Genomic DNA, 14,370 nt, shown 5'->3' with positions numbered 1-14,370 from the left:
AAACCTCCGAATTTTTTAACTGAGAATGTATATTATTCTAGCTACATATAATAAGAATACAGAAATTGTTAATTAAGATAAAAAAAATTTCAGAGTTTCTAATTTCGATATGTAATTATTTAAAGAAATATGCCCATCCCCACTTATTCTGTACTCTTTCTAGTTGTCTTCATGCCAGTTTATTCCTAGTCCCTGTTCTGAAATCGGATCTATGCTCGTAGCACTGAAGATGGTTCTTATTAAACATAACATATGCCAAATATTGCAGGCTTATGCTTCATAGAATGTAGCATATACCTATGTTTTCATTTTATGTCGCATAAAATAATAAAAATGTGTATGTATGTAGTTTGGTGATTTCAGTTTAATAATTATGTCTTGAAGAGAAATGTGGAGATTATCTTGTATAGAAATCTTGATATGTATGTTGCATATCAGTTTATCACACTGCGATGGTTGGTATACATATATTTTATAGTTTGCTTTGGGTTGGTCTAGATTGGGTTGCTTTGGATTTATGGACGGAATAGTCAAGACTATGAGGCTAGTGTATTATGTCTGTTATTTTGTGTGTGTGGTTCTTTTGGCTTTTGTGTGTTTTGTAGTATTAAAAACCAGTGTTTCTGTGAGGGGGAAGACCCTACCACTCCTGTATGAGATTGGCTAACTCACCTTCAGTAGATAAGCAATTTGCATAACGAAGTAAAGGATTTGCCGATAAGTATATATTTCTGTAAATGAATATTTGATTCTTAGCCCATCCTGTTATAGATTACCTTTCGTGTTGGTGGAATATACAGGGTGTCTCAAAAAAATGTACACACACTTTGAATGATCATAAAATTGGTATTTAATATAATACAGTTAACTTTCACATTGTAAAGTACACTACATAAATGTACTTTTCATCCCTCAACGTCTGTATTCAAACCGATGACCGTGCTGGTCCAGGCACCGCTGATAACGTGCAGCAATGGAATTTCAAACACTGAGAATCATTTCGTCTTGTAGCTGGGCGCATTCTCTTCGCAAGTCATCGACTGTTGCCAGTTTTGAAGTGTAAACTTTATCCTTGATTAATCCCCATAAGAAGAAGTCCATTGGCGTGAGGTCTGGTGAACGCGGGGATTCTACAGAACCTCTTCTTCCAATCCATCTGTTGGGTAGAGTCTCATCAAGATAAGCCCTCACATCTCGATGGTAGTGTAAGGGTGCCCCATCTTGTTGAAAATAAAAGCCCTCGTCCTCAAAGTCCTCTTGAATACGTGGCATGACAGCTTCATGCAGCAAGTTAAAGTAATTGGCACCAGTTACAGTACCGTCGAAAAAGAATGGTCCAATTAATCCGTGTGTTAATAAGCCGCACCACTCCGTCATTCCTGGTAAATTTACATGATGCTCCTCCATAACATGCAGATTCTCAGGTTCCCAGTAAGTGCAATTGTGCTGTTTAATTGACCCATTTAATTTAAATGTGGCCTCATCACTCTACACAATTCGTCTTGGAAATTGTGCGTCCTCTTCACATTTTTCCAAGTACCACTCACAAAACTGCATTCTCCTGTCCGGATCATCTTGGTTGAGAGCGTGTACTCTTCTTGGAATGTAACTTTTTCAATGACTGCGCTTCAACATGCGATGGACATTTGATTATGTTACTCTTATCTCACGAGACGCTTGTCGCACAGATTTTCTTGAACTTTGACGATACGTTTCAATCAACCTTTCTTCTGTTCGTGGTCTTCCTGAACGTTGCTTATGGACATTTTGAACAGTTCCATCGAATTATCTCTAATTCAAGTGATAGTAAGTCTCGTAGGTGGATCTCGTTGAAATTCTCTTCTAAACTGTCTTTGCACTTCCACTATGTTTTCATACTTCCAGTAATATTTTAGAATAAATTTTATTTCCTGAAAGCTTAGTCTGGTTTCAGCCATTATTTCAAATCCGTTAAACCTGCAAAATAACGAAAATTAAGTGAGTTATCAGCTGTTGAAGTGTGTATACATTTTTTGAGACACCCTGTATATACGAATATTTGATACACACACACAGATAAAGATAGATGGCATAGCTCTTATAATAGATTTAAGTATTCACGTTTGTTTATTTAGTCATCGAAAGAAGCAGTTAAAATTTACGCCGCAACTTTGAAATGGAACAGTCATCCCAGTATATTAACTGTGTTTGTGCAGTTGCTTTCTGGTGAATCTCTTTGACGTAAGGTGAAGTTTTTAAACGCTCATCAACTAGTATTACTGACGGTAATGAGTCTATTTTTTTTTTCACTTTCTTTCTTTCTTGTAAATTCGCGTAAATATATTTTGTAATTGTGGTGGATATGGATATAAATTTAAAAGGAATTATTGATTTTGTGTATCATAGTATTCCGTTATTGGTTACTAGCACTCTTGAAAATTTACACTTAAAGAAAGGTACGCAAATTATTGGTAGTAATAGACAGAGAGAGAGAGAGAGAGAGAGTTGATCAAGGTTCGTAAATACATAAGAACCAGAATCACGAGATATTGAGAAAATCATTAGATATTAAACAGAAAATTTTAATGAAGTAAGACAAAAGGTTTCTTTATCTGTTACTCCGCCACCTCAGGTTATCGTCATCACTGTTTGCATAATCATCTGTTCATAGGTATTTAAGTTACATCCATTGCCATCCGATCATATTTTCCAAGATGCCCATGTTTCAAATGAGCTGCAATGTAGAGATGGGGGGGGGGGGATTTGAAGTGGAGTTGTCAAATTAAATGGACTAGCTGATAATCGGTCCTTGCGTCATGTAGTGGTCAAACTGGAGCATCTCCTCTTATACCTTATGAGAGGATTGTCATTTCTCTCATCTGCTAATTTAGGCACCTTCCGTCAATGCAATCAGATATTGTCCAGAGTTGTCTCCATGCAACATTTGAAATGTCATCAGATACTGGTGAAGTAAAAGAAAGTAACACCGGCCATAAATTCTGGTCTCTTCCATAACTAATCCGAAATGAAAGATTACATCAAGTATCGTATACATTTCTGATTGTGCTGATATCTTTAATTCTCAAACTTTGCTCGCAGATTTGGAGCCCTATGAAGATGCCCTGGTTTTTTGCTCACCATCCGGGCTTTCCATACCACCTTGTGATGAATCTTACATTACAACAGAAGCAATTTTACTAGAGGTGTGTGTGTGTGGGAGGGGGGGGGGGGTACCGTATATGCCGGCGCACAAGGCAGCCGGGCATATAAGACGATCCCCCAAAATTTATTTTCAAAATGTTTATTTTCTGTTATATTTACTCGCCGTCTAAGACGATCACAAATTTTACACTACCTGACCGCTTCTATTTTTATCGCTAAAATAGCATGTTATGTATTTATACCCATCTTTCGTATTGTATATTATAATTGATGTGATTATACTAGTGAGGTTTCATTAGGATTAAAAAAAAAAAAAAACATGCTTTGCTTACTGAATACATTTATTAAGTACAAATTTAAATACAAATGTTTATATATAAAATATATGTTCATATATCAGTATATTAACATGCTAATTAACATAATATAACACAAAACTTATTAGAACATAGTACATGCGGCTAACATAACATCACTACACACTACATTTCTATATAAGCTAGGAGATCGCTTGACGATATTTGCCATCTCCGAATTCAAAGGTTCAGATTTTATACCCGGAGTATCAGAGGACCCCCTGTTTCAGCACTTTTTTTTTTTTTTAACTGCAAATGTCATCTTGATTCAAATCAGATATTTCAGATTTGATCCGAAGCCGAATCCGTTAGCTTAAATTTGACAAAACTAAATTTGTGATAATTCCGAACGATAAAAGAAGCTATAGTTTCGTTTGGTTTCGCAAATTCACACATGAAAGTAAGATGATTGGGACAACATCAGGCAGTTGAGAAGATTATTATTATTATGGAGTCAAAAGGGAGACCCACACTATTCGTTAACACAATACCCATGATAAACTTATATCTTACTTATTTACTGTTCGGACTCGCACAGCCACCTCAGGCAATCCATTCCACTCATTCACTTTCATTCGACTCATTGCTTTCCAAGTAAAGAACCTAATCTGTACACTTTTACTAACCACACTCTTAGACAACTTCCAAGTGTGACCCTTTGTTTTATCCCTAATACTAATATGTACTGAAAATTTTCTTTTGTGTCATTCTTATAGAATCATTTTAGTAACTTATAAGTTTCTATCATACCCCCCCCCCTCTCCTCCGCCTGTTAGCTAAACTCTGCAACCCACCTTTAATCTGCCCTCCTAGAGAACATTCCACAGATCTGTTATCAGCTTTGTCACTTGTCTCTGAATCCTCTCCAGCACTTCCCGATGTCCAGGAAACGCAAGTGACCAAATCTGTGCACAGTAGTCAACATGTTGCCGAATCATAGCCTTATAAAAAGGGATAATAACCTCCCTGTGTTTACCTGTCAATGTGTTCAAGATCTAAGTAATCCTCTGAACTATTTCGTCAACTCTTTCAATATATCTTTTGAATTTCAAATCTCTATCAACCATCATCTCCACATCCATACTCATCAATGTCCCGTAAACTATACCATCAATATGATACGAAGCATGTAATCTTATCATCCGAAAGCATTATCTTACATTTTATAACATCAAATTGACAACCACTGTCCTTTTCCCACACTGCCAATTTATTTAAATCATCCTGTAAGATATCTACATCACCTTTATCAACTATTGCCCTCCCCAGTTTTTCATCATCAGCGAACAACTGAATATCCCCCCCCCCTCAAATCTTCCACTATATCATTCATGTACAAATCAAAGAGCAATGCTCCTAATACTAGTGAAGCGCTCCAGAGCCATGGAGCGCTTCACTAGTCATCCTCATTCGCGCCTTGATTCCACTCCATCATACACCACTCTGATATCTGTCTATCAGCCCCCCCCCATCCCTCTCACCAGCCACATATCCATTCCCATTTGCTCCAACTTACGCAATAGTTTTCCATGCTGTATTCTGTCAAATGCCTTTGCAAAGTCTAGCAGTATCATGGTGTATCACCATGATACTGCTGGTATCATATCCTTTATCCAATTCTTCTGTCACCTTATAAAATGTGAATAAATTACTGAAGCAGTACCTATCTTTTACAAAGCCATGCTGTCCCCTATAGAGTATCATATTCTTATCGCCATTTCGAGTCGTTAAATGGGTGGATAAGAATATGATACTCTATAGGGGACAGCATGGATTTGTAAAAGATAGGTCCTGCTTCAGTAATTTATTCACATTTTATAATAAGGTGACAACAGAATTGGATAAAGGATATGATACCAGCAGTATCATGGTGATACACCATGATATTTGATCGATTTGGTCGAGAAAAGGAATCGAATGAAAATAGAAGAGTTGAGTAAGCAGGGGACTGGTATTTTCCAGATAGAACAGTTCTGGATTTTTTTTTTTTTTTTTTTTTTTTTTTTTTTTTTTTTACTTCGGTGATTCGCAATGTGCAAGACGAAGACAAAGTGTTAAAAAAATGTGTGTTGGGTGGGACTTTAGAAAGTATGATTCAGACAATAAAACGAAGCGAAGATTTATTGTTGATTTGTTATTAGAATATTGTCGAAGTTATTCTGGTGGTTTGGACAAATGATTTGTGAAGCGGGGAAAAGATTTGAGGAAGATCACGTGACTACAGAGAGAGAGTGTGTGTGTGTGTACACTACTGAATATGATAGCGGAGAATTGAAAAGAGGAGCAGTGGATGTATATGATGAATTTCATGGGCAAAGAGAACTGTACGCCAAAGAAAGAAATAATGCTTTTAAATAAGTACTAGAGTAAGCATTACAAAGTTAATTGGCTAAGGAAAACATGTTAGTGTCAGATAAGGGAAACGAGGGTTATTAGGTTGAAAATGTCGGAATAGTCTTGGAAAATGATATTCATAGGGATAAGTGAGCATTGATCGGAAATAGTAAAATACATAAATTCCAAGAACATGCTCTTCTGTTCTCTCTTGTCAAGTGTCAGTTCCAGAACGTTGTTCAGGCTCAGCCAGTCCTTGATATTTTTGAATCATGTCTGTCGATGCCTTCCTTTCTTTCACTTGCCTTCTATTTTTTCCTTTAATTATAATTGCTGTTCATTCATTTCGTATGGTGATTCAAGGGCCGTGAACCCCTTTTACGGGAAGGTACGGCATCACCTAACCCCCCGCCCGCTATTTTTATCCTGACTCAGGGCATAGCTGACAATTCAGACCTATGGCTGGAGGAATTGTCTTAAGTATTCCTTATTGTATCCGCGTGTTCATTCACGGGGCTGGTTTGCCTGCTTGCTGGATGAAAAACCCCACCTAAACTGGGGGGACCCAAGACTGGCTAACTTGGCTATGGCTGAGGAAAATCCTTAATCCACGGCGTCGACGGGAATCGAACCTAGGACACTCCTTCCGCAGGCATATGGTTGTGAAGCGCATAGCCACTAGGCTAACCGCGCGGATATAATGACTGTAGTACTGTGAGATGTGAGAGATTAGAGCCTCACCATCTTATCTCTCTGCTACACATTTTGGATTCCCCTCTGCTTATATATTAATACAAGAAGAATAAGATAAAAAAAAGTCTGTGGATTAAGTTGTTTTAGTGGACTACAAATAATGGAGATAATGGAAACATGGTTGACTGATAATGATGATATCTTGACTAGAAATGGAAAGGTATAGTTTATAGAGCGATCAGAAGAGATGGTGTACTTCTGATGTTGACGAGTAAGTTGAGAAGCTTGGGATTGGAGACGGATTTTGAAAGTGTTTTTGATGGAAAGTAAAACTTAATGGAAAAAGAGAACTAGAAGTTTAATTATCTTTTTCCATTAACATTCTTAATGTTTAGGATTTGCTACATATCGGAATATCGACAATAATTATGAGAAAAAAATGTTCAAGCAAATTGGTTTCACTAATACAAAAAACAAAACAAAACATGATAATGGGTGATTTTAAATATTGAAAAGTAAACTGGAAGGAACAAGTAACTTGTTGTTGCAAGGAAAAAAGGGAATTTCGTTAGTTCTTAACAGATTACTGTCTGAATAAGGATACGGGGGGAAAACTTGGATTAATGATACTAGATTTGATAATAACATCGGATGAGGTGATAATGGATAAGATGTCAATCTTGGCATCAGTTAGTGAGTGATCATGAAGTACTGGCCTGAGAGGTGCGAAGGCATGGAAATAGCTTGGATAGAACCACATATATGGAATTGTAGGACAGGAGTTTTTGAAATTCTCAGAAAACAGTTTGAATAAACGTTGTGAAGGAACATAAAAATAATAGTGAGTGAGATATAGTTAAGAAATATGATATGATTGACATAACAGATTGCATACACTGATCTAAAAATGATAAAGAAGATGTAGATTAGGTTAATGGAAAAATACATGATACCCACGAAATGCTCCCTAGGAATCTAATAAGTACATCAGTAAAGAAAGATTACATTATAATAGACGAATAGGCTAAGAAAAAGAAGCAGGTAGAAGTGATAAACGCAAAAGTTATGGTGGAACTATTTAATTATTCGTTTCGTTATGGTATTTCATTCTGATGGAAATGATTTTGTTACAGGCAGCGAACGTTGCGATATTGAAGGTTTGATCTGTTAAGTAATCCGGATGTGAACAAAGCAATTGAACCTGTTAACGTCTCACCATATGGTAAAAAACTGAATGTTCCTGGATGGTTGTTTATTAAAAAAAAAATGCTATTACAAGACGAAGAACATTAACAATCAAGGAGGTGGTCAGTCCATCGTATAAGACTTTGATTTGTCTACATCAGTGATTCTCAAACTGGGTGCCGCGAAATTTTGAATCGTTTATTTGAAAAAAGCAAAATATTCAATTGCCATAAATAACTAAATCAAAAACAAAAAAAATTATAGGATGAAGCGTATATAAAAATTATAATTTTTTGTATCACTCTTATATTATATCCTGGGATTTCATTAGATCACCGCGTGTCGTAGTAACTAGATATGTGACGGCACATAAATACTGGGGAAAATGAACTAATGAATGGTTAGTTGTCCTGCTGTCTGTTTTAGTATTTCTCTGTTCAGTGTGACAAGTATTATACATGATCATTTCCCCTAAACAAAAATCATGAGTCTTTTGTCATCGGTGAGAATAAACGAAGTACGATATTAAAGTCGTTAAATTCAGTGAGTAGAGGTTTTTCTTATTGTTATATATTCCAACTATAACGAGAGACATCGTAAACAAATGTTTTTCCTTTTTCCATCCGGAAAAAAAAATTATTTACTTGAAATAAATTTTAAAATAAAATATTAAAGTTACATATACCCTTCAAAATCATGAATAATTTTTTCCTTAAAAAAAGAAGTGAAGATTCTGACGATCAAGAAATGTCTACTTGTAGCAAAGCTAACGAACCAATTTGCACTAATAAATTATCAAAAACTGATACTTGCATTAATGAAGATTTGACTATTTTTAACGTTCAGCAACAAAAAAGCACTAATGAAACAACAGAAACAGAAAGAATAAAGAATAATGTAAAAAGGGAACAATGAAAAAGAATGTAAAAACTCGTTTATATCAAGAGAGCTATCTAAAAATGGGATTTACGTGGTGTGGTGATAAATTAATTCCCAGACCTAAGTGTATTTTGTGTGGTTTGGTTCTATCAAATGAGGCTATGGTTCCTAGCAAATTATTGCGACATTTCTCCACAAAACATGACAAGTTCGAATAAAAATCCTGAATATTTCAAAGAGTTAATAAGATTACAAGAAAAACAAAGTAAAAGTTTTGTAAGAAAGTTTACAATTTCCGACCGAGTTCAAGAAGCGAGTTATTTAGTCGCTGAAATAATTGCGAAGGAAATGAAGCCTCATACTATCGGCGAAACCTTGATTCGTCCGGCCTGTTTAGCAATTGTGAGAACAATTTTTGGTACTGAGGCAGAAGAAGAAATGAAGAAGATTCCATTATCAAATGATACTATGAGTAGACATATTAATGATCTGTCAGTCGATATTGAAAAGTCAGTTATAACCAAAATAATCGAATCAAAATTTTTCAGTTTGCAGTTTAGATGAGTCAACTGATATCGGTGGTAAAGCACACTTACTTGTTTTTACTCGATTCATTGAAGATGATAAAATTATCGAAGAATTTCTATGCTGAAAGGAATTCGAAAAAACTACGACGGGAAAAGATGTTTTTGATATAATGAACACATATTTTAATACAAATGGTCTATCTTGGAAAACTTGTGTGGGTATATGTACAGATGGTGAACTTTCTATGGTTGGAATTACAAAAGGGTTTATTTCCTTTGCTAGAAAAGAAAATGAGAACATTATAACGACTCATTGCTTCATTCATCGTGAATCATTGGTGGCAAAGACAATAGGCCTGGAATTAAAAAGTGTATTAGAAGAAATCATTCAGATGGTTAATTATATCAGGGCCAGACCATTAAAATCTAGAATATTTGCAGGACTATGTGAAGAGATGCAATCTCATTAAAAGAATCTTCTTCTACCGAAGTAAGATGGCTTTCAAAAGGTCGCGTATTGGATCTTTTTTTTGAACTTAAAGAAGAAATATTAATGTTTTTCCAAAATGAAGACAAAGCAGAATTCTATAAATTATTACAAGATGATTTTTGGTGTTCCAAACTAGCCTATTTAACAGACATATTCGATCATCTGAACAAGCTGAACTCCAACATGCAAGGAAGAAATGAGAATATTTTGACATCTACAGATAAAATTAAAACTTTTAAAGATAAAATGAAAATGTGGAAGATAAAATTAAGCACCAACAATGAGAAATGTTCCTTAAAGTTGCCTCCAGAAAATGTAAGAACACTGATCTGCAAAAGCTTATTTACAGTCATTTAACATTGTTAGAAGAAAATATTGACCATTATTTTCCACACATTTCAGTCGATTTATGCGATTGGATTCGAAATCCATTTGTAGAGTCAACATCAGTAATGAGTGAGTTAAGTCTTATAGAAGCCGAAGAATTAATTGATATAAGTAACGATCGTACGTTGAGATTGAAGCATTCAGAAATGTGTCTGAATTCATTTTGGATAACAACTATGAAGGAATACCCCAATATAGGATTCACAGCACTTAACATCTTATTGCAATTTTCTACATCTTATTTGTGTGAACTGGGTTTTTCTGCACTCATAAATATTAAAACAAAGAAGAAAGAAAGACTAAGGGCCCTTGAAAATGAGATGAGAATATGTCTCTCAAAAACAAGGCCTAATATCAAAGAAATATGCAAACAACACCAGGCACATATTTCACATTAAGTTCATATTTTATTATCTGAACCTTTATAATAACTTTTGTTTTGTATGTTTTGGGTTGTTTGAAAATAAACCAATTTAGTTTAAATAAAATCTGTTTTCTTTTAAACACGCTTTCCTTCATATCTGTAGTATCTGTAATATCAATTTATTTATGGGTTATATATGCGAGTCTTTCAGAATCAATTAATTGGCACTTTACTCTCTATAAAAAGCAAATAATACTAGGGGTGCCGTGAAATTTATTTATTGATTTTAGTGTGCTGCCAGACAAAAAAGTTTGAGAACCACTGGTCTACATCATAATAATTGAGCACAGATTTAGTTGGTTGCATGGATTTCTTGAAGATGTGCAAAAGAAAGGATTCAGAAAGAGTAACAAACTCAATATCGGAATCCGTGGAATGTTGGCAGTAAGAATATGTTTTGAAACTGTAATTTTGCAGAATAAATAGGTTGCGGGGGGTGATATGATATACATACGTTGTTCAGAGCTGTTTACCAGATAGTACCCTAGAGAAATTTCGCAAAAAAATTGTACGAAGGAGAGGGAACATTGACAGAAGGCCACTTCTAGAAAACGGGATGTGCTATTGCGTAAGAGAGTAAGACATTTTCTATACTGAGTGATAAGCGAGAAATGAATTCTTGGCGCAGTTCAGAAGTCTATTTTTTAAAGCGTGCTATCTGTTAGTATGTTGACGTTATTTTTAATTTTCTTACAGTTTATAAGACTTCTTCCACACAATATTATATTTAAGAAAGTCTTCGTATTTTTTACTCTGTATATATAATCTGTTCATTTTTCTTGTGAAAAAGTTCTCGAATTTTCACTTAAGTCGTCTTTTGTATTTGCTAGTTCATTTTCAAGTTTCAAGAATTCATAGCATAACTTTTTCTAGTTTTTCATTTCATCTATTAAAATATGCTTCACCCTTCATTTACTCTCTGCACTTCCAGTCTTCTAGTTTCACACTGGACTTAATTGCAAGGTAGATTCAGAAAGAGGAAAACATGGAAGGTTAGGTTCCCAAGACATTTTTACTCGTCATATCAATTTCTTTAGCGACTGTGGTGTGACTGTTAACAATGACGCCTGTGTTCTTCGTTGCTGACCTCAGTTCATTCCTGAACTTTGAACAACTGTAATTTGAAAACTACTTGGACGGTGTTGATGCTTTATACTTCAACGTCTTCAGTCTGATGGGCAGAACTACTTAGTGATACTTTTTGGAATAAACAACAAGCAACAGCCAATTTAAACTGCAAAGTAATAATTTTATATATATGTATGTATGTGTGGTTTTTTTTTTTTTGGTTTTTTTTGCATTTTCCTCCCAATAGTAACCCTACCAGGAGGTAATTTATTCCTACATGCTCCATTGCATACAATGCATATATTATATGTAGCTTCCAAGTACTGATTAACATTTATATATCTAATTTTGTATCAGTATTCATATTTATATTTTTACATCTATATATACATATTCCGACTTTTGCATCCATATTTATATTTTTATATATACATACATTTACACTATATGATTCATACAATATCAATAATTTATGTTACTTTACAACGACTGGTAGTTAATCTTATTGGCAAATTGAATTAGTTCTGAGTAATACTTTTCGATTAGTCTCTGTTTTACTGCCCACTTGTCTCCAGAAGTAATAGCGTGTTGCCTTAGGGTGTGTGTGTGTTGCCATATGTTGTAGGTTAATAAAATATTTTGAAAAGGACATTCAACATGATTTATTATTTATTACATGAATATTTTAGTATAAAAATAAATTAGTAAAAAGAAAAAGTATCTCTGGAGTATACATAGAAGGGAGAAATAATTAACGTGTATGTCAATTCATTCTTTTTCAGAGAACGTCAGGTAGACACCTGATCACTTTTTTTTTTGGAGAAAGGTGAGTTAAATAATTTTATTTGAATTTGTGTATATCTAGTTCGCATTTTAAGCACTACTGCATTTATGTACTATTCTGCTTCCTTGATTTGGGAGTAGGAAAATAATTATTACTAGAATTATATCCAAACTTTCATGGAAAAGCAAACACTATTTATCTACTGCATTTGTTTTGACATTCAACGGGTTAGATACACAGGAGACAGAAAGAAACTTTATTTCTGTAAACACAGTTTAATTCTTTACGTAATAATACCACCATTTGTACAACTTGGTGGAAAAATGGAACTCGTTGGACTGCTGTTTATGTTGTGGATCTATTCAATTTATCAATAAAGAAACTCAGGTTTTAAGTGCATAATTCGCACAGTTACCACAAAAAAAAAAAAAAAAAAAGTGAATACACGCAAATAATTGAGTTAGGATTGAGAAATATCGTTTCGTTGTTTCTTATGTACCACGCCATAGGAATGAACTCAATTTTGCTTTGGTGATGGTTAAATATAAAAGACCGACTGTTTACTGAGTGCCGCCTACTCCCTTTCAAGAATAAAAGCGCAGAAATGATTTATTTATTTTTTATTCTATTGTATTCTTCGAGGTCCAACCTATACGATAAGTGTTAAGCTGTGATGTATGACAATGTTTTGTAAACTGAACGACGCGTGTCAAAACATGATGCATGAAAGTTGTCGTATGACATTCCTTTCAAAGGGTGTCACAAAATTGAAGATTTCACTTTTTTTTTGTTTCTGTTTAGTTTTGTTTGCGAAATTTAAATGAAAAATAATAATTAGTAATAGTTATCATTTTTCGTTTTCAAAAACTTATAAGTCGGCTCTCATTACTTGGATGACTGTTGGACAAAATTTATTGGAGGCGTAGTGGAATAGACACTTCCATCGAAAATGTATACTGCACTTTCACGTATAGAGTGCACTTTATATTCTGTAAAATAAATATATTTATATGATGAAATATTTTGCCGTTTTAATCCCCTGTCATTTTAGAGTATCTTCAGTTCAAAACGTCTGAGAATTATTAATGTGTGAGATTTACCGGACAACGCACACGGGCATTCACTGGTAATTTCATATACCCAGATAATTGAAATGCCGTCAACTTTTATTATTCCAACTATAACTTTATGTAGCCGCCGTAGCGCAATTGGAAGAACAGCGGAACATTGCGCCCTTCGATTGGAAAAGACTTGGGTTCGATCCTCCTCGTGACGAGGGGAATCCTTATATGGGCTTCTTCAGTTGAAGGTGAGTTAGCCGATCTCATAACGCGGTTCTCTCTGAAACTCGGGGTTTTTCATCCTGCGTACAGACAAATCGGCCTTCAGAACACACGCAATTTACAGACAAAAAAATGCTGTTGTTGGTGTGATGGGCGATAGATGGCAGTAGTGTCGTAGTTGGAGAATTGAGTATGGGTGGAGAGGATGAGATGTATTTAGCGAAGTACAGTAGTGTGTCCTCCCACGATGAGTCCTTGGACTCCCTGGAGGTGTCACGTAATAATAATATTCTAGTGCCTCAGATCTTTAATTCGGACGGTACTGGATGCCTGATTACGGATTCCTTGTATGGAGCTTATGTCACATTACGATGCAAACAGTATTTTTTCAACTACTTTTTAGTGTTTTATTAGACAGAAAGAATAAACTTGTACGTATAAAATAGCTTTAATAACCTGAGCGTCATCAGACAAACCGAAAAACGCGCATGCGCACACGAGCACACAGTTGCAGCCAGTAGACTAATAAATGACGGTTTTTTTTTATGTAAATAACTTTTAATCACGCCTTGCCCGCATGAACACAAAGGGACACCAGGAAGTGAGTCATCAAATGACTCATATTTACAGAATCAATAAGAACGAAGTGTTATTGAAGACACTAAAACCGTGAGAATGAAACTAAAAATTTTGTTAACACCATCAACATTCACTTCAAGTCTAAATGAAAACAACAACAACAATAAAATAATGGTAAAAATAATAAAACAAAGTAGAAACTTCATGTGTTCGTAATTCTTCAAAAGAATTAATGTACCA

The 14,370-nt window shown here is 34.8% G+C and overlaps 2 protein-coding genes across 2 annotated transcripts in view; one reads left to right on the top strand and one right to left on the bottom strand.

The window, feature by feature from the left end:
* Window positions 1-981: 981 nt before the first annotated feature.
* Window positions 982-1,407, bottom strand: LOC150106501 (uncharacterized). Its single transcript, XM_090393015.1, has one exon. It carries the CDS (start codon window positions 1,405-1,407, stop codon window positions 982-984), a length of 426 nt encoding a protein of 141 aa, XP_090249141.1.
* A 10,858-nt stretch (window positions 1,408-12,265) lies between these two features.
* Window positions 12,266-14,370, top strand: part of Mgat2 (alpha-1,6-mannosyl-glycoprotein 2-beta-N-acetylglucosaminyltransferase) — a 210,597-nt gene continuing 208,492 nt past the window's right edge. Inside the window, exon 1 of the mRNA XM_090393162.1 lies at window positions 12,266-12,310. The gene's annotated coding sequence lies outside the window, so the exon portion shown is untranslated. The remainder of the gene's footprint in view (window positions 12,311-14,370) is intronic.

This window comes from Typopeltis vanoorti, chromosome 5 (assembly GCF_054136105.1).
Source record: "Typopeltis vanoorti isolate ZY-2024b chromosome 5, IOZ_Tvanoo_1.0, whole genome shotgun sequence".
NCBI lineage: Eukaryota > Metazoa > Arthropoda > Arachnida > Uropygi > Thelyphonidae > Typopeltis > Typopeltis vanoorti.
This window is presented reverse-complemented; position numbering and strand designations above follow the sequence as displayed.

Excerpts from the sequence above, each read along its gene's own strand:
- LOC150106501 (XM_090393015.1), bottom strand. The coding sequence starts at position 1,407 with ATGGAGGAGCATCATGTAAATTTACCAGGAATGACGGAGTGGTGCGGC.